General features: G+C 41.0%; 1 protein-coding gene across 2 annotated transcripts; it reads left to right on the top strand.

Moving 5' to 3' along the window:
- The first annotated feature begins 3,616 nt into the window (after positions 1-3,616).
- On the top strand, positions 3,617-18,076 carry lrfn1 (leucine rich repeat and fibronectin type III domain containing 1). Of its 2 annotated transcripts, XM_071912865.2 has the most exons (3): positions 3,617-3,641; positions 13,247-14,585; positions 16,256-18,076. In XM_071912865.2, the coding sequence occupies exons 1-3, from the start codon at positions 3,617-3,619 to the stop codon at positions 17,154-17,156; spliced, it is 2,265 nt and encodes a 754-aa protein (XP_071768966.2). In that variant the 3' UTR covers positions 17,157-18,076. The 2 variants fall into 2 exon arrangements, with proteins under 2 accessions (XP_071768966.2, XP_071768965.2); XM_071912864.2 differs by lacking the exon at positions 3,617-3,641 and having other exon boundaries at positions 13,210-14,585.
- Positions 18,077-19,967: the final 1,891 nt, after the last annotated feature.

The following is a 19,967-nucleotide window of genomic DNA, read 5'->3' as shown; positions in this document are numbered from 1 at the left end:
AAATAGTGTTCTATAAGTAGGTAGTAAATACATGTGTTTAATCAGGGATCAAGTGAGAAGAAAAGAGGAGGTCAAGTTGTTACGCTGCAACTGTTCAAAATTCCTGCACCGCTGTCCTCCCCTATCTTGTGTTCTGTGGTCTGCTTCTCTTGTCAAAGTAATCTGAGTCTCTCACTCAGTGTTTCCTGAAATACCAAGTATTGGAGGCAGTGGGGAGCAGTGTAGAATAGCAGCTCAGGGTGCAGTTGTTTACATGTTGCCATGCCAAGGTGCTATCTCAGGGCCAAATCCCTGCTATTGGAGCTCTAATTGCCCACAAAATTACTCTGTAAACTAATAGATTTTATAGTTGAAGCTATCAGTAACAATAGCCCAACATTAAAATATGGTGAAGTCGAACACAATTGCATATATGCATACATAAGTCAGACACAATAGACGCGTAGCTCTAGGGGAGCTGCGTTCAGCGTCTTGGTGTTTTCTGTCGCTCAGTCACAAATATTCAATATCTTTTTGTTAGTACAGATGCACTCAAAGTTGGCAAACACATTGAGACTGAGTCACTTAAACAGCCTTATCCGACACACAGGTGACTCACAGTCCATTGATTTCTTCATGCACATATTTTTTTTTTTACTTTTTGTTGTTATGTATAGGGAGGGATGAGATATTTGTGTCCTTTGAGACACAAATATCCTCTATGTCCCTGACTTCCAACAGCATATAATTAAAAATTCAGACGCATGTATAATCACACACAGACACAGAGGTGCAGCCGCATTGCATAAGCATCCTCGCTACCTAAAGGGAACACTGTTGAATTCAAGAATTCATTAATATCCATCCTATGGCCAAGAATAGTCCAATCTGTATTTGTGAGCATGACTAACTTTCTCCCAAAGCTAGAAATCACAGGACCAAGAGAAATCAGAGAACCTCTGATTTGTGTTGTCACGCCAATGTACAGCCTGAGCCGCTTCACTGGCAGTAAATGGTACATTGAATCCAGGGATTCATACAGTAGAATGTCTGAACTTTTACAGTCAAAGGAGCTTTAATCTAAAGTGGAGAGCTAGTTCTTAACCTAAAAAGGTATGCTTAGCCGCAGAAAATCGTCCTACTCTCAGTCCTCTTTTACATATTTATCATTTCCTTCTCTATTTGTGCAGGAGGGCATCACAAATTACAGAGCAGGACAATCTCTTCAGTCTTGTCCCTGGCTATAGGAGACAGTAGTTACTGACCTTAGAGACAGTAAATAAAAGTTCAGCAATGCAGACAGAACTATCCTCGGGCATCAGGATAACATATTTGAATACTGAAATGAAATGCTTCCCCTCCAGGCAACTCAGACCCTGAGTACACCATATCCGGTGTACTTTTTCTGGCCCTAGGCTCAACTTAATTATGCGCAGTAGTGTATATTTTATGAATAGTGCATGAATGCTGTATCTCCCAACACATATGTACAGTTTTGGAAGTGACAGTGGCTTCCCCGGTGCTTTTGTATCCTGCATGTACGACTATTTGGGAAAAACAAAAAAATGGTGTTTTAAGAGAATCACAGCTGTTCTATTAGATTAAAGTAATAACCACTCCAGTGTTCATTGAATTCAGATACGCTGTGTATGCCAAGACAGAGGATGTTAAGTTAAAACATTATTTATGAAATGCGCTCCATAGCTGAAGGGAATGACTTGCTGCTACCTGCTGTGTACAGAAATATCCCGAAATACACCTACTTCCCTTGCTCCTCTCTCGTTACAAGCGAGGATGTCTGAACATCTCATCAGTAGCTCGGTGCCCTGCTCAGCGAGGGGCTCAGTATATAATGTGGGCAGTATCAGTGTCCATCTGTGCATTGGAATAAAGAAGACCATGACAGGAGCCCTCGCCTTTCATATCATTTACCTCATACAGGGAATGGGAGTATGCCACATGATAGTGGCAGACGAATGGCTGGTTATGAGCCACCGCTCCTCCATTGTCTAGCGTGCTGGAGAAAGAGTGGGAGCCCCCAAAGAGGCCTGGCAGCGTCTCCGCTTCCATCTGCCTGTACGCTTCACCATGGAACCCAGCTCGCACCACTTGAGATTATACTCACGTCCAAGCTGTTACTGTAATTTGCATTGGCTCATGGGCAGAGGGGACCGAGGAGGAGGAGGAGCTGCACATGAGGCAGGGATGTTATAAGTGGTGCTGGCAGCACAATGAGCTCGCCCGGATTTAGTTTTATGGACAAGTAGCATAGGCAGAGCTATATTAAAGTGTAATGATGGCACTGAGCAGGTTGCTCTGCTGTTCAAGATTAAGATCTGTGTTAGTGCGCGGGGTAAATTACAGAAATATAGGCGTTTGAAATGTAACTATCCCAGTCACATTCAGGATTGGTCTGGTGTACTTTATTGCTGTATTGTTTTTCTGAGTAGATTCTCCTCACCTGTTTCCTAGGTATGAAAAATAACCTTCAGACAGAGGTACATGAAATGAATAAAATATCTGGGATTTTGAAAGGTCAGATCCTTTGTTCTTATGTATTCCACAAGTTAGTGAGCAATATGTTCATTCCTTGTAATTCAATTGGATGGAAAAAAATGTTCCCCTTACCAGTATTATTAAAACCCAGAACCCAGAGGACAAAATAGCAACGGCCATGATGATCAAAGTAATTAAAAATGGTGAGCTGTCTGTAGGCAGAGTTGCTTGACAATTAATATTGAAATTTGCCGTTTCAGATTCAGGTAACACTTTATTTGGACAGTCCAATGTTGTTATTCAAACTATCAGGTGATGAAAAACAGATGCTGAACAAAGTGTCGCTTGCCTACGTGCTGCATCTCTAGAGACTAGGTAACCTTAACCTGCCTAACATTAACTCTAACCCAGATATTGACTATCTATAAACTACTTTTCCACACTATTGTTGGAATCACAGTGATACATTATAGTCACATAGAGTTGGGTATCAGCATTGGACTATCCAGATAAGACTGTGACCCAGATTCATTCATTGTCGTTACCCGCTTATTCCTATTCAGGGTCACAGAGGGCTGCAGGCTATCCCAGCATGCATTGGGCAGAAGGCAGGGAAACACCCCTACACAGGTCACCAGTCCATCACAGGGCTAACACAGGAAGACAGACAATCACTCACACTCACACCTACGGGCAATTTAGATTCTCCAATTCGCCGTCTTTGTAGTGTGGGAGGAAACTGGAGCACCCAGAGGAAACCCACGCAAACACTGGGAGAACATGCAAACTCCACACAAAAAGGAATCAAAGTGACAGGCAAAAACCACTGAGCCACCGTGCCGCCCTCGCTGTCTCAGATCATACATCAAAAGTGAGAAGTGATCCTCAAATCCTCTGTGAGAATTCAGTCAAATCCAAGACACTGGCTGTATTTACAAACCACTTTCTGAACCGTTTGTATTGAATGTGGCCACGCAGCACCTGTTGGGAGATGTTGAATGTGTAGAATCAGCTAATTACACTCGCTGACTTCTCCTAATAAAGGGAACAAAACCGAACAGCATGTTTGCTTTAATCCCAGCGAATGTTCTCTGATGTCCAAATTACTCAAGCTTAATTTGTGCTTAACTTATTACTACCAATGATAGCTTTTGGACTGCAATTTTGTTCAGCTGCTAATTCATCAAATTTACTAATTAACCAGACAGAAAATAAGAGCAATTTCAGATAATACCACCCCCTCAAATAGGTTGTGAACTAACTATTTGTATTATAGCCACAAGCATAATGAACCAAATGAACCCAGAAATTGAACTATTATCTCCTCTACTCTTCCTCTAGCTCAGATGGGTGGTAAAATCACCATATGTATTCCATATGTTTCCTCTCATCAAACTTTTCATAATCTGTCCCAAGCATCAACACTAGCCATCCTGATCTCTTCAACAAATGGTTCTCAACCTTTTTCCCCAGTTCTAATTATATTCTAGTTACAATAAATGTATTTTCTATAGGTAAAAAAAACCGAAAGAAGTTCAAACTGAGCCATTTATTTAAACTTGTCAATGTTTAGCCTGCAGCTATTTGTGTTTACTTTGACACTCAGTAGTCAGTGGTGTTTGTCTGGCCTCAACCAAATACAACACAGTTTTGTTTTTTACAAAATTGGTTCCACTTGATTATTTTTACCCCCGAGTTGCGCCCTCCAGCAGTCCTCTGGTGCCTCCCCTGGGGGACGCGCCCCACTAGTTGAGAAGCACTGTCCTAAACTCTCGCACAATTATTCATCTCTGCGTTTGTAACATTCAAACAATAATGTTGTGAAGGCTGGGGCAGGGGGTCAAATGTCAGAACAATTTTAATTATGTTTATTTCCCTGTGGCTTGGCTGTGAGACGGCAACAATTTGACACAGCAGCTAATCTTAATTTTTTTGAATCACAGGATTTCCATTATACAGAAAGTAGAATTGGCTGTAATGTCTCTTGCTAATCTATTGACCGTGTTTCACTCCAAGTCAACTATATTAACTCGCAGCACGGCTATGAAAAATATAGATAAAAAATAATTATGTGACAGATAAGAAAGAGCTAAATGTGCCTTTCAGTTTCAAATAACAGGCCTGACAGGTTTCTGATTAGGGACCTACAAAGCGTGGCATGTGCTTGTCTACAGTCATTCTAAACATTTCAATCAGATAATTATTAATTATACTGATAGGATACGGATTAAGTACAGACCCGATTTCACAAAAATTGTAATCGGAGGCAGAAATGGTGAAAAGGATCTGATTCATAGAAATGTATGCACATCAGACTTTCTAACAAATGTGACCCCTATTAAACTTGCTGAGTTTACATTTCAATCAAGACTGATACAGACTTGGGTCATAGCTTAATCCTACTTTTAAAACCCATTGAAGTTGTAAACAATTAATAGATATCAACAAATCATACTGACACATTCATTTTAATCAACTGCATCAATTACAGTCTTTGCAAGATTTTGTTGAGGACATTTTCAAAAACCTGAATTTGGCCTTAGTAGGGTTTATGTTGATATAGAAAAAAGGAATTAAATATATATTTCCATTTTTAATTTTCTGTAATTATCCTCTTGGCTACAACTAACATTCAGGCTACCAGTGTCAATCCAGACATGTTTTTCATGTATTGCTCTCTCCTTACGCTCCCAGCACTCACGAAGCACAAGTAGCTTTAAAACCAATTAAAAATGACATATTGTTGATATTCTAAGGACATATCTATTTCACTTTTCACAACCCTGAATTGGTTTTCAAATGTGAACTGTTGTTTATGAAGGGGTGCCAGTCAAGACCAAGACCTATAATAAAACGTTGACTTAATCTGAAATTGCCCTCTAAAACTGAATGCATTTTTTTTTTTTGGAAAATGTAATAATTCAGTTAATCTCAATTTCAACTTTAACTTTCTACAAGTACACAGTGAAATTAACAAATTTTCTTGGTGTATTCCAAACGAGTAAAACGAGAGCAGGATGATACAAAACATGCAAACAAACAATGCGATGCAGTATTAACAATAGTAATGTAAAAGTGACTGTTGCATAGAATTCAAGTATTGCAGATTTAAGAGAGTCGGATAAATAAAGGAACTGGTATACTGTATATCGATGTTAAAAGTGACTGGTGCTTCAGATGTGAATGACACTGCTGGAAACAGGTAACGTTCCCTAAAGATCAGTAAAGTTCTCAAGTTCAGTATCGTTAAAGCCAAGTGCTGAAACAAAATACATTTTTGATCATCTCGTCATTAAACAGCCCTCATTACATCCCTATTTAGATTTTTATTCTTCTAATAGACCTCCTATAATTTAGTTAGCAGTGCATTGCAAACACCAATCCCATCAACAACTAATCAGTTCAACAATTTTTTTAATACATGCAGCTAACGTCTATTACCAGTCTATTATTACTTACACAATTAGACTTTGAAAATCAATTGAAACTAACTTGATATTGCAATCAGAGACTAGATTAGAGAAGCCTGTAAATCATGTTTGTGTATTTGCCAATTTTCCTGCCAAAACCCACTTTGCATGGGATTTCTTATGCGTGGTGTGTAACATTCTAGCTGTGCAGCCATTTGTTGTGTGGTGGGTGAATAGCATGAAGTCATTTTTGCCTCTTTTTGAGGTTGTAAAAAGGATTACAGCCTCAAGTGAATTTGGACCACTATCTCCTCTCACAATTAGAACTACGTGAATTTTTCATTGTTGCATCCAATTTGTACAGTATATTTATTCATGTGGCTCCAGTGGCAATTAATCTCAATTGTTTTTGTAATTAAATAATACCTCGAAACACATAATTGGGAACTCACTGCATATTTACTTTTGTATTCTACTTTAGAAACAAAATTAGGAATGAGTTAATCAACATCTAGTAATGTCTGGCTAGGAACATATACATAATTCTCTAATTTACAAATTCAAGGTAGATTTTTTCAGAAGAATAACTTCATCATTAATGACAACGAACATGTGCGTGCGTGTGTGTGTGTGTGTGTGTGTGTGTGTGTGTGTGTGTTCATACATGCATGCCTGTATGTGTGTGCATGCAGTCTTGTGTTTGAAGACAGTACAATGCTTTGTCCTGCTGTGATAGTTAAATTTGGCTTAAAGAAAACCCAAAGGGCCCAGTCACCTTCAGCTTGTCTTCAGATAGCAAGGGCTGCATGAAGCCACTATGCTAAGAAACAAGAAGAAAAAACAAAACATAAAACACCAATTTAATACACAACATCTACAAAAAGAGGCGATGCTTTATCTGAACCAAATGGAGGACAATCTGGCATACAGCTGCGGAAAAAAATAGCAACCCCAAATAAGAACATTATGCACATGCAGAACCCACATATAGAATAGGCAATCATGCAGCTATTTGTAAATAAATCTCAGCACTGAACCCTTATTTGAGTTCAAATCGACTTAGGCTAGAAATAGAAATCCCAGTCCATAAGCCGGGTGTCATTCAAAATCACTGTCTGCCCTATAAAGTGTTGTTAGCTCGCTGTTCCTGCTTTTATCATGGTTTGTTTGTGCATATTTTTTTTTTTTTTTACATATATTTCCACCGTACTGAAATTATCTTTTGAAAGGTATTTGTGAAACTGCTACCTGGAGAAAAGAATATCAGCCACACTTTGCATTACTGAAGTATTTGTTTTTCTCAGAATATAGCAGGACACGCTGCCTCCTAAAAGGATGCTGAAAAGAATTAGTTTAGACTGAACTTTTGCAACCACCAGGAGCATCGTTTCTCATATTTGAAAGATAGAGATCCAGTGTTTTGGAGGCAGTATAACAAAAAAAAAATGTATAGGTTCATTTTACACTTTATTGGGATAATGTTTTCTCTTGCATGGGCAGTTTATCCACGGCTTAATATAACAGGGAAGATGAAACAATATACGTAGTTCATGTTTATCATAACTGCTGCAATGTCCTCAGTGTAAAGTGTGAAATTGAAAAAGGCCAACTTCTTTTCTGAGCGCGGAGCTGCACAAAACCTCTCACAGCATATCTAAAATAGGTAAGTGGCCATCCTAAATAAGGGGGTATAGTGCATTGTCCTGTTTATTCCATTAATCATGGCAGCCAGCAGATGGAATGTACTCAGAGGTTTTTTTTGGCTCAGTTATTCCAACAATTTGTGCATAAAGTGGATTGACTGGAACGACACCATATCTAATAATTCCATTACACATCATATGGTCCTTGTGATTAGTGAGACCATTCCAAGGACGGATTTCATGGATCTAGCCAGAGATTTGTGCAGAAAATAATCTGTTTGTGTGGCTGTTATTGTTTTTGTTTTGTTTTTTATATGAGGGAACAATAATTTACTTCACATGGAAAAGTCCTGTAAGGGCAAATCAATATTATTTGATGTTGATTAGAGAGGTTTGACATATTCAGGGAGCGTTACATAATGCATGATGTTGTTTGAGGTATGTTGCACAAATTCTGCTGATCTCAGGAAAGAGAGATTTCAGAATAAATGGTGCATGGCTGTGAGGTAAAATTGTCTCTCTGTGCTGTGAAAGACCAGGCTGGCCAGACTTGAGAGGCTTCCTTCTCTAAGATTGCAGGCCAGTTGCTGCAGTAGACACTCCAGGTTGGCTCCACTAAGAGCAAGCCGAAACTAGCATGAAATCTTTCCTCTAATCCCTCCCATGTAATTTTTCCTTTTTGTGTGCGACTGTGTGAAATAAGTGTTAATTACCATTTCGCAGGTAACACTAAAAGGTCCACTTATAGAAAGTAACAACTAGACTAATTTTCAGTGATTTTAACCGATGTTAATTTATCAAAACACTAATCACAAAAAATGAGTTTTACAGTAATTGTAGCACTTATAGTCAAAGGTGATTATTTCAAGAAGAAAAGGTATTCAAATTAAAAATAACAGCAGTTTGCAGTGATACAAGTCATACAAATTTCATAGAAATCTCATTAAGTATTACCATATTATATCATACTGTCATAAGTTAGAAATCTGAATAAGTAAATTTTAATCAACTAGTGATATTTATGACTATGTGTATACAGTGCAAATGCCATCCTGATTTTCTCTACTTTGTTTAGGGAAGCTGTTTTTTTTTTGTTACAATGAAAGTTTATGGAGCTACAGTAGTTTGCACTTTGCAGTTCTTCTCCATTGAAAGTTTTAAATGGGCTGTAATTGAGAAGACACCTCTTTGCATGCAGACATAATTATACTATGCAAATGCTCTTCTATTTACACCCCCCCCCCCCCCTTTGATGAGATGTGACCAGAAATCCCAGGGGCTGGGGAGCTTGGTTTAGGCATCTACTGGTGGAGACAGAGTTGACTCCAATGAACTCCGGCTGTCAATAATTATGCCCGCTTCCTGACAAGAGTCACACTGGAGCAGCGAACAGTTCACTGCCTACACCGTCTAATTGGCATTTACTGTTTCCTGACAAAGTCATGTCGAGGAAATATCCTTACATTGCTGTAGCTGGGGGTGAACGTGGAAGCAGCCTGCTCTGAAGTGAGGACAGACTGTTGTGTTGCTTGTAGATTATGATTGACCGTTGTCAATGTCACATTCAAAACACGCCCAAGCGAGCTTAAACTATATGACATTTGATGACATCAGAAAATCTTGGCCAAATTAAACTAATGGCACAGCCTCAAAAATAATCTCTTATGAATAAGACTGAAAAGGGGCAATGCTGTTTCTCATAACCAGAAACACAAAGATCAACAGGAGAAAAATATGTAGCAAACTGAACACAAATAATTACTGTTACATATCTCTACTGCATTTTTAGCTGCCCAGTGCAGCTGGGAAGCTATACTCACTCTATGCATGCCATGGTCTCACAGTTACATCAAGTATATTTCACTTTGAATTAATAGAAGTTGCCAAGTAATAGCACATACAGTATTAACAATGAAAGTTTGTAAGTTATTCTCACAGAGGTGAATTAATTGAGGGACACAGTTTGCTTGGTTGATTTCATTTGGATGAATTAAAGTAGGGGGTTTATGTGCCTAATGTGACAATCTTGTGGTTCAGATTGGACAGATAAGATATTCTGAGTTGTTTTTAATTGTTAATTACATATCACCTTTCCATTTCAGCAATTTGAGAATATCCTGGAGAATTAATTGATGCCCTAGTTAAATTTCCATCCAATGTTTGATGTGTGGGTGTAATTGAGCAAAAGAAGAGGCAAGCTTTTTTTTTTTTTGGCTGTTTTTACAACTTTTAAACAAGTTGACTGCAGATTTTCCTTTAACATGACTTTCTCTAAAGTTGCACCAAATTTCAAAGTAATAGTGAGTTGCATTCCCATTCTCTCACAGATGCTAGTGCCATAACCTTTAAATTAAATGTCAGATTTTAAGAATATAGACTGTGAGTTCTTCCACCATCTGGAAAAGCTTGATCCTCTTTGAGACATACAGTGGCATCTTTTAGCTTTCATTTGATTTCTACTGCATTGTTTGTGATGCTCTTCAAGCACTTACTTATGGTCCCACGCACTCATTTTTAAGTGGCTGGCTGATTGTTCAACCTATTGCACAAGCGCCTGCCTCTGTGTCCTCTTCTGTTCCTTTGTGGTAGTAGATTTAAAAAAAAAAATCCTATTTTAAATGTGAGTTTGTGAACCATATAGACATTCATATGAACCAGCCAGATCTTGTTTATCTTTTGATACCAAATTGATGCTTTTTGTCAATATGTTTCAGAACACACGAGTACATGAGACATACCTTCCACTCCCCTGGTGTCTACATAATAAGTTAGTGGCATCACCAACATCAAGCAATAAAACGGAAATAGAAATGTGAGGCGGCGCTGCCCTTTCCTTTGAATTGAGTTGGCCATTCATACATCTGTGCACGTCCCTCCTTATCTTCTTTATATCCATTAGGATTGAAGCCTTGCTTTTCGGGCAGCTCAACATCATCTTAATGCAATTCAAAGACCTACATTCTACACCAGAGTTGCCTTGGCAACAAAGTTTCCCCCTCCCTGAGATGCTGAGAGATCAATAGAGTATCCTCGACGGTGTGGCAGGAAATGCTCTGGCACAGATGGCCCTCTGAGAAACCATGAGCTTTGTGGCCTAGTTACCATTTGAATGCTAACACAATCAAGCAAGGTCAATATTGAATTGAAATTTAACAAACTTGGATAATAAAGGTACATCAATAGTGAACCAAAGATTATAGTATTGATGAAAAGTCTTTCACCACAACCATTAAACCCATTCTATAATGTCCATGTTATATTGGAAATGTGACCAGCACTGCTGTAGCCTACTTTATTGTTGTGACTTTCCCAGCTTCTTAAAAAGGGAAATTAGGGGAATTAATTTAGACAAGCAAGGCACACTGAGCTGCCAACAATAAAGGAGCTTTGCTAAATAAATAAATTCTCTCTGGGGTTCTGAAATTTCTTCATACAGACAACCTCCTGGTGTGAAATTTTTTGCACAAAGAAGTGGCTTAACCTCAATATGAATATGACTGAATACTAAAAATAACTATTGTGCTTTCCATAGCTTGTATGAATTTCAGTCAATAAATTGCACAGTAGAAATGTTTTTCAATTTGAAGAGGTGGGTGATTCTGTTGTGATGATCGAGGTTATACAGTAGATAGCACACAGATTAAAAACAGGGAGGGGCAAAACCTGAACACAAGCCAAAAAGCCAAGCTTTGGGTCCTGCTAAAATACACTTTAAAGGTCCAGTGCAATGAGGTTTGCATTTCCCAATCTCATGGTATTATTTAACAAAGCGCATGTTAATATAAATTTACCCAGAATATTCTATTATAACTGTCAGTGTGGTGTAAATTTGATTAACACCCTTTGAGAAACTATCCCTCTGGTGGTCCGCTCCAAACTGTTGTACTTCCCAGAGAAAATTCCATCATATAAACCCAGGTTTCAATGAATGCTCTGATTGGTTGACAATATTCATAGTTAAGGAGGTGCCCAGTAGTCTGTCTGACAGTGAGTATGTGCTGTGCACCTGAGGGACAGAGCGAAAGAGAGAGAGAGAGAGGGGAAGGGCAACTTAGAAATTGCCTTGGTGGCTGGCAAGAGCAAAGTAGGCTGGTGTAAAATGACAGTAATGCATTTGCAATTTCTCGCTTCTCTCCTTATCTTGAACATGCATATTTCCTTTCATCAGACTACTAAAGTCGGGTGGCGATGATGGACAAAAACAGAGGTACCCGCTCTATGTGCAGGGGTGTGTGAGTAAGGCAAAGACAGAGAGTAGGAGGAAGACAGAGAGACTTCCATGTTGATAATAACCCTTGTACTTACTGCCTGCCATGGAATTTGACATGTGGCATTTAAATATATATAATTTGAAAAATATAAAATTTTCGCTAGGATTGATGGTGCCGTGAGCATTAGATGGTTCTGCTTTGTAAATGATGGCCAACAAAAATGGGTGGTGATAAGCATGTCAGCAGGGCAACACCGAATCAGTCTGCTGAGAATTGGCTGAACATAGAGAACGGGGCACTAAAGCAGTTATAACAAATTAGATGAACTGTCAAAAGCTGTAAAAAAAAAAAAAAAACAGACACTCCTTGCGTTAGAAATCCATAGCAAGCTCTTCCTGACTGAACTAAAACCACTGCACTGGATCTATAAGAGGACACATGGCTGTTGATGGATACATGGGATGTAAGGGGGATCAGAACCGTCACCCTGCGGTTACTGGCTGGACTCTAACCACTAAACCAGTCTTATGTCTTGAAAAGATGGGATTCTTACACAGAGAGTCACTTGTCGTTTCCTTTCTTTATCAGCTTAATAGGCTCTCGAATGAGCAGCGAAGCTTAAGGCATTAGCGATCAAGATTGATGCCAGAGAGGGCAAAACCACCGGCAATATGGCATCAGCACATCACCGATTGTGCTCCGTTGGGGTTCTTATGGTTACTACACGCGAGGATCTCTTTTTACTCCTGTCACCACAGGCGTGTGCTCTCTGAGACTGAAATCAATACTTCTAAATGGGGATCAGAGAATCAGAACATCCTCAAAACCTGAGATTCATGATTCATCCAATAACACCTTCATCGGATGGATCACTTTTTGTTGCCATGATTTACATGACAGGTTGCTGTCTAATTTTGCAGTACATTTCAGAAGCATAAGGAGAGCAGAGAGCATGAAAAGGTCATAAAAATCCTTGAGCAGTGCTGACAAGTGCCCTTTTCTACCTTTATTTCTCCATCCTGATGTGGAGTTCAGAGCAAGAAAAACACACAAGCCTTATTATATGATGGAAATGTACATGGCACAGTTACTTAATATAGAAAAACTATGCTGTGATCATTCAAAAAATTATATGGTTCAGCGGTGATTCAGCCTGGTGGCATATTATCCATGCTGCAAAAAGCATTCTGTTATTTCCATCAGAAGGGTACAGAGGCTGGGGCTTCTGACAGCGTTGGCACTGCCTTTCATCATCCCATGTGCCATTATTTCAGAAAAGCTCAATTTCATTGTGTGATTGATACCTTGCTGGCAGTCTCAATCATCCCGGTCAGACTCTGCATTTTTGCAGCATGCTCTCATAAAAGCTAAGATGTTCTTTATTAAATCAAAGATCTCTATTTTTTGACTCAGTGTCTCTCTTATTTCCCTTTGTCTGTCTCACATGTAGGATCTGGAAAGTGATCAACAATGGACCGGCTGGTTCTGTGTGTACTGCTGTGTGCAGCTCTGGTGAAGGGATACAGCTGCCCCGGCCGCTGCATCTGCCAGCACCTCTCCCCCACTCTGACTCTGCTCTGCGCTAAGACTGGCCTGTTGTTCGTGCCCCCCACCATCGATCGCAAGACCGTCGAGCTGCGCCTCACCGACAACTTCATCACCATCATCCGTAGGAAAGACTTTTTCAACATGACCAGTCTGGTCCACCTCACCTTGTCCCGCAACACCATCAGCCAGATCACGCCCCACGCCTTTGTGGGCCTGCGATCCCTGCGGGCCCTCCACATGGACGGGAACCGCCTCAGCGTCATCAAGAGCGACCACTTCAAAGGCCTAATCAACCTGCGCCACCTCATCCTCGGAAACAACCAGATCCATCACGTGGCTGCCACCTCCTTTGATGAGTTTGTTGCCACCATAGAGGACTTAGATCTGTCCAATAACAACCTGCGCAGCCTTCCCTGGGAGGCCATAGCCAGGATGACCAACATTAACACGCTCACGCTGGACCACAACCTGATCGACCACATCGGAGCCGGGACTTTTACTCTCCTCACCAAGCTGGTCCGCCTGGACATGACCTCCAACAGGCTGCAGAAGCTGCCTCCAGACAGCCTGTTCCAGCACGCCCAGGTGCTCTCTGATGCCAAGGGCTCCAATCCCGCCTCGCTGGCCGTGAGCTTTGGGGGGAACCCGCTGCACTGTAACTGTGAGCTGCTGTGGCTCCGCAGGCTGACGAGAGAGGACGACCTGGAGACTTGCGCCTCGCCGGAGCATCTCATGGACAAGTACTTCTGGTCCATCCAAGAGGAGGAGTTTATCTGCGAGCCTCCGCTGATCACCAAACATCTTTCCACTAAGCCCTATGTGATGGAAGGGCAGGGCGTTACTCTGAAATGCAAAGCCATGGGAGACCCAGACCCGGACATTCACTGGCGTTCACCAGATGGCAAGCTGGTGCATAACAACTCCCGCACCATCTTGTATGATAATGGCACCCTTGATATTCTCATCACCACTCTGAAGGACAGTGGGGCATTTAATTGTGTGGCTTCTAACGCCGCAGGCATCGCCACAGCTGCTGTTGAGATCAACATGATCCCTCTACCCCTGTTTGTCAACAACACCGGCCACATGCGCGAGGACCCTGGCCTTTCAGACATAACCACCTCCTCCAAATCTGGCAACGACACCAAGGGCTACGACAAGCAGGACAAGAGGGTTATGGTCACTGAGCTGACCTCGTCCTCCGCTGTGATTCGCTGGCCATCTGAGCGCCACATCCCTGGTATTAGGATGTACCAGATTCAGTACAACAGCACCGCAGATGACACTTTGGTCTACAGGTAAGCCGTGGCTGAGCGGTGGATGAAAGGAGGGAGGGGAAGGTGGTAGGAGAGGGACTAGAGGAAAGGTGAGACATCTGGAATGGCCATCTGCTGAATGGCATGAGGGTCGATTATAGCGGATTGACAGGTCCCACAGATGCAAGATGATTAAGTGTGTCCAAAAATAAGCAGGATCTATTTAGTATAGTTTTGGGGTTGAGCTGAGCAGTAATATTTTTTCCATATGTGAAAATGCGTTGCATAAAACATACAGTATGTTGAAGATATTCATTGTTTGCCTGTAAGTGTCTTTTTAACAGTTATGAATCACTCCATTTAGTTTAGTTGCAACCAAGCTACCTCACTTCTTCATCCTCACCATTGCATCCAAATAAAACCCGAGCACCAACTGAATATATGAATTCCAAAACCCTGTAGGACTAGAGGGCCTTTTTCTGCATCATTAAAACATAAACAATAGGAGAGCTATCTATTTTACAGCATGTAACTGATTCCATTTTAAGAGTAGCTCCTGATTGTATTATCAGTGGGTGTCTGCATTAATTGGCTAAACACACATTGTGATTAGAAGTAGTTACCTAATGACAGGCTTGGCTGCATCAAATAGATGAATACAAGAACAAGGTCAAAGTAGGCAACTGGCGGCAAAGCAGTACATTAACTACAGATACAGAAAGAATGGCAAACCTAATAACCAGTCTTGGTTACAATCGGAAATTGTGTAAGTGAAGTTTTTTGTATGGTAATGCAATGCAAAATGAGCTCAAAATTGAGTTTAATGATTCATTTTCTTTTTTAAAATGAAGCTTTAACAGCACCATTTGCAGGCCTTATTAAAATACCCCTTTGAATATGAGAATAAATTGAATGTGTTACTTATTCAATATGTGGCACACATGAATTGAATCCAGTATACTGGTATTTCAGGATTTATATATTCATAGAGTGAGTTGATATTAGTGGTTGACTTTGCAGATTTTATCTAATCAGATATAATGAGTTGCTCTCCTGCATAATTTACTCATCCAGTTTAGGCATGGACCTGGGTGTTGTTTTGTCTTAAGGTGGTACATTATTACCTACAAGTGATAACCATCAAAGTATTTCTTTAGGGAAAAGGAACATGCTTCTAATTATATTAACACCAATGTTGACCTGGGGACAGTGCCTGTCTCCTTTTTAGTTAGAGCCATGAAATCTTGCAAATGCCAAAGTTGTTTGGCCTAAGATGTTCACACAACATCAAAATTGCACATCAAAATGCCACATGATGTGGCATTTCTCCAAGGCCCTGCAGGTGTTGAGGCATATACTTTATATAGTAAGCCCCTTCTACCTTGCTTATCACCTTGCAATTTACCTTTGCGTCATTCTACGCACAAACTCACTGGAGTCATTTCTAACTGCCACCTTATACTTTAACACAGTCTCTCATAAGTCAACTTTAATGAGGTGTTATGTTTTTTTATGTTTGTTCACCAGTATGTGTGATACTTAATGCTTGTTCGGAGAAGCACTGAGATGGCCCTGTTACCTTTTTGCTGTGTAGAATTGACACCTCTGTTTGATTTAATACACCTTATGCAAAGCAGTGTATGGAGGCGTTGCAATTTAGGTGATTAATCCTCTACATCTTCACCACTCCACTGTGTTTCTTTTCTCCGCAGAATGATCCCATCTACCAGCAAGACCTTCTTAATCAATGATCTGGCCGCAGGGCGGGAGTATGACCTTTGTGTGCTGGCGGTTTACGACGATGGCATCACATCATTAACGGCCACACGTGTGGTGGGCTGTGTGCAGTTTCACACGGCAAGCGAGGTTAGCCAGTGCCGCTTCATGCACAGCCAGTTCCTGGGGGGCACTATGATCATCATTATCGGTGGTATAATTGTTGCTTCGGTGCTGGTGTTCATCATAATCCTTATGATCCGCTACAAGGCCTACAGCAGCCCAGAGGACAGCAAAACCAAGGTCAGCTCCAGCATGCACTCCCAGACCAATGGCAGCCAACAAAGGCTCCAGCGCTCCGCCTCCAAGCAACCCTCTGAGGAAGGCCACCGTGAAGCCCAGGCTCCAAAAGAGTGCATGGCTCTGGTGCTGAGGGTGGACAATGAGAAGAGGCAGGATCCGGCGGCCACTACTGCCATCCTGGAGGTGGAGCTGCCTCCGCTGACCACGGACAAGATGAAGAGGAGAACCAGCCTGGATGCACAGCGCTCTGGCCCCCCGTCCGAGGACACGCAGACGGACAGCAGCCTGACGGGCTCCACCATGTCCCTGTGTCTCATAGGCCCTAACGCCGGCACCAAGGAGGCTCCGAGGCTCAAGGACAAGAAAAGTGCCCTGGCCAACATGGGGCTGCTCCCTAATGAGCTGGCACGAACTAGGCACAGGTTCTCTTTTGACGGAGGGGATTACTCCATATTTCAGAGTCATAGTTACCCACGCAGAGCGAGGACGAGGTGGCACAAGTCCACCAACCAGCTCAACGTGGAGTCCTCGCCACTCGCCAACAGGAGAGTTACATTCAGCAGCACTGAGTGGATGCTTGAGAGCACAGTCTGAGGAAAGCAGTGTAGCCGCTATGGCTCTGTCACTCAGCCGCACAGACACACATATGAACACACACACACACACACACAAACTGACACACACACACACACAATGTGAATCCCACACATGTCTACATATTGTACACACAAGCACACAGATTTACTGTCCACAGCATACTACTATACACAAGCATATTTACACATGCAGACTTTCTGTGAGTTGCTGGAGAAGAACACAGTCTCCTTTCATCCTGCCTCCCCATCATACTCCCAGAGAGGTTTGTTGGCCATGTCATTTCTTTCTGCAGCAGTGCCTTATTCTAAAAGATGTACGAATGGAGGATGCTGCTCACTGTAGTCATAAACCTTCCTCTCTATCATTGCCTCCCCCCTGTTATGGGGAGCGTTACTTTTGATTTTTGATTTTCCTTTTTCTGTGACATGCCAAGGGGTGTGGCGTTTGGATGTGACTGTTTATCTTTTAATTGTTAAAAAAAACAAAATAACAAAAAAAACAAAAAAAAAACTACATCACACTGTAAAGTGAACAGCCAGGTATCCTGTATGTCAATCATGTTTTGGGTTCTTTCAAAAACTTTTGCACAGAAGACACGAGATACAAGGACAAGTATCACCACCAGTCTATACAATAATAAAAAAAAAAATACTAGAATTATACACATGCCGATTTCTAATGTTAGCATAGAGAGGATGGACCTGCAAACCGTGGATTCCTCTTTGATGGTTGGACTGTATGATATTAATAGGTATTGTTCCAGATGTGACTGTATATTAATCGGTACTGTATCTGGCTGGTCTAGATAAAAAGACAACAACAAAAAAGACATATATAAGTATATTAAAACATTGGTGTATGTGTACTAACTATGTAAGTAAGTAAGTCATATGTCACATGACTTTTTACAAAGCATTTGGGTGTTGGCTGCAAGTTTTTACATTAAAAACCTGTGTCATCACACCTCTCCCTATTTAGTATGTCAAAGTTTGGACCATTTATCCCTTGCAGAGGGTATTAAATTTTTTTGTGTGGGTTAACTGTACCATGTGTGTTACCAGTGGCATTTTCTTCCTGTGCACCAAAGAGTGTCCCTGCTTTGGGCGGGTCTGCGCGATGAGTTGATTAATATTTTATTCTCAAAGACTATTTATAAGGCTTGCACTTCGGTGGAGCTGTACAACTACCAGGGGTGGAGCGGGGTGTGGGATGATGAGGGAGATGATGACTGAATGAAATACTGAATTCAAAGGAAGCCAGCCATTATTGATTAATAAGGGTGTGCAATAGGTTGTGTCCCACTAGGTGGAGACAAAGCTCAGTGAAGTTCCAAATTAGCTGCAGGCTGCAGTAGAGTTGCTTTAATAATGATGAATAGCTGTGGGCCTGTAGAGCATCTTATATTTAATGCTCGGTTTTTCTTAATCTCTAGTCATTGACACACTGAATGGCTTAGATCTTGAAAAAGGCACAGCAGTGGGAGGAGATTAGAGTGGGGTGGATGAGAGCATTTGTTTTGTGTTACAGAAACACGCCTTCCCTTCTGATTATGCTTAGCACTGACCAAGATTGAGCGGAGTAGTACGGGCCACAGAGAAGAAATATGGACCAGAGAGAGATAACTCAAATTGGAGGTTGTCCCTTCTCCCTTTCCATTACCAATTGCCCAGAGGACTGAGTCTGTCCAGGAGCAGGTCAGCCTCACGTTTCCTCAGCCCTTCCCAACACATTTTTAACCAATTTTCAGCTAAAGCAATGAATATATACAATGTTAACAATTTTACCAGAATTTGTATCTGTCGCTGTTAAAACATTGGAACATTCCGCTGGGGGAAAAAATATATATTTTAGTGTGTAATACCTCAGCTGTCAATTTGTGGTGCACAATGTTTTCAGTGCTCAACCTCCCATTAACCACTGAAGGTCTCCATTCTTGAAATATGCTGCTCACCATTTCTCATGACAGGAGAAATATCATATCTGTCCGCTCATATCTATAACCACTATTCATTCTGCCCAACACAAAATCTGCTTAGGTAGGAGGCTCAGACTTCACTGAGTCTTGAAAATTGGCCAGAGCAGCCAACCTAGCTAACACTGGGGTAAAAACAAAAGTGTGTTGTGTCTCATCAGCAGTTCTGAGTGGCTGCAAAGTTGTGCCTTGACTAGGTAAAGGTGAATTTTCCATGGGAGATTCCATTATATATTTCATGCATAATAATGCTGTTTGAAAAATCCAGTATTGTATCTGAAAACACAGTACATATAAAATCCTAATAAGTCTTTCCCTACTAATCATACTGTATACTCTAGTATGCAGTGTGTGAAAAATCAATATACTTCATGGCAATTGCAACCAACTGTATTCCAGCTATGCTGAAGGCCAAATGCTGATCCAAGTTTAGCGGAATGTTGTTTTTGTTAATTTAATTTTAAAAAAAAATAGTTTACTCATATAATTTCTAGTTTTACTTTTTTATGAGAAACTCAGAAAACAGTATATCCAGAATATCCTAGCATTGTCTATATGCTGAGAGTGAGGTAAATTGAGCCACTTTTTATATCATATTTCTGTGGAGAGGGAAAGTTTCTACTGGCTCTAGCAAAGTGTTCCACTAGTAGATTAGAGTCTTGCAGATGTGTGGAAACAGCACTCTTCCTGTGAATGCTGCCATTTTAACCATATGACCAGACATACAGACATTCATTATTTTTCTGCCGATACAGACTTTGCGTTAGGACTAAGATTATATACGTATTGTAGGATGGCTTTTTGAGTGGAAGTTTTTTGGTTCCAGTTGACCCGTT

Source organism: Centroberyx gerrardi, chromosome 6, assembly GCF_048128805.1.
Source record: "Centroberyx gerrardi isolate f3 chromosome 6, fCenGer3.hap1.cur.20231027, whole genome shotgun sequence".
Classification (NCBI taxonomy): domain Eukaryota; kingdom Metazoa; phylum Chordata; class Actinopteri; order Beryciformes; family Berycidae; genus Centroberyx; species Centroberyx gerrardi.
The sequence above is the reverse complement of the archived record's forward strand: the minus strand, read 5'-3'. Positions and strand labels throughout refer to the sequence as shown.

Excerpts from the sequence above, each read along its gene's own strand:
- lrfn1 (XM_071912864.2), top strand. The coding sequence starts at position 13,210 with ATGGACCGGCTGGTTCTGTGTGTACTGCTGTGTGCAGCTCTGGTGAAG. Across the intron at positions 14,586-16,255 it reads GATGACACTTTGGTCTACAG|AATGATCCCATCTACCAGCA; the intron begins GTAAGCCGTGGC and ends TTTTCTCCGCAG.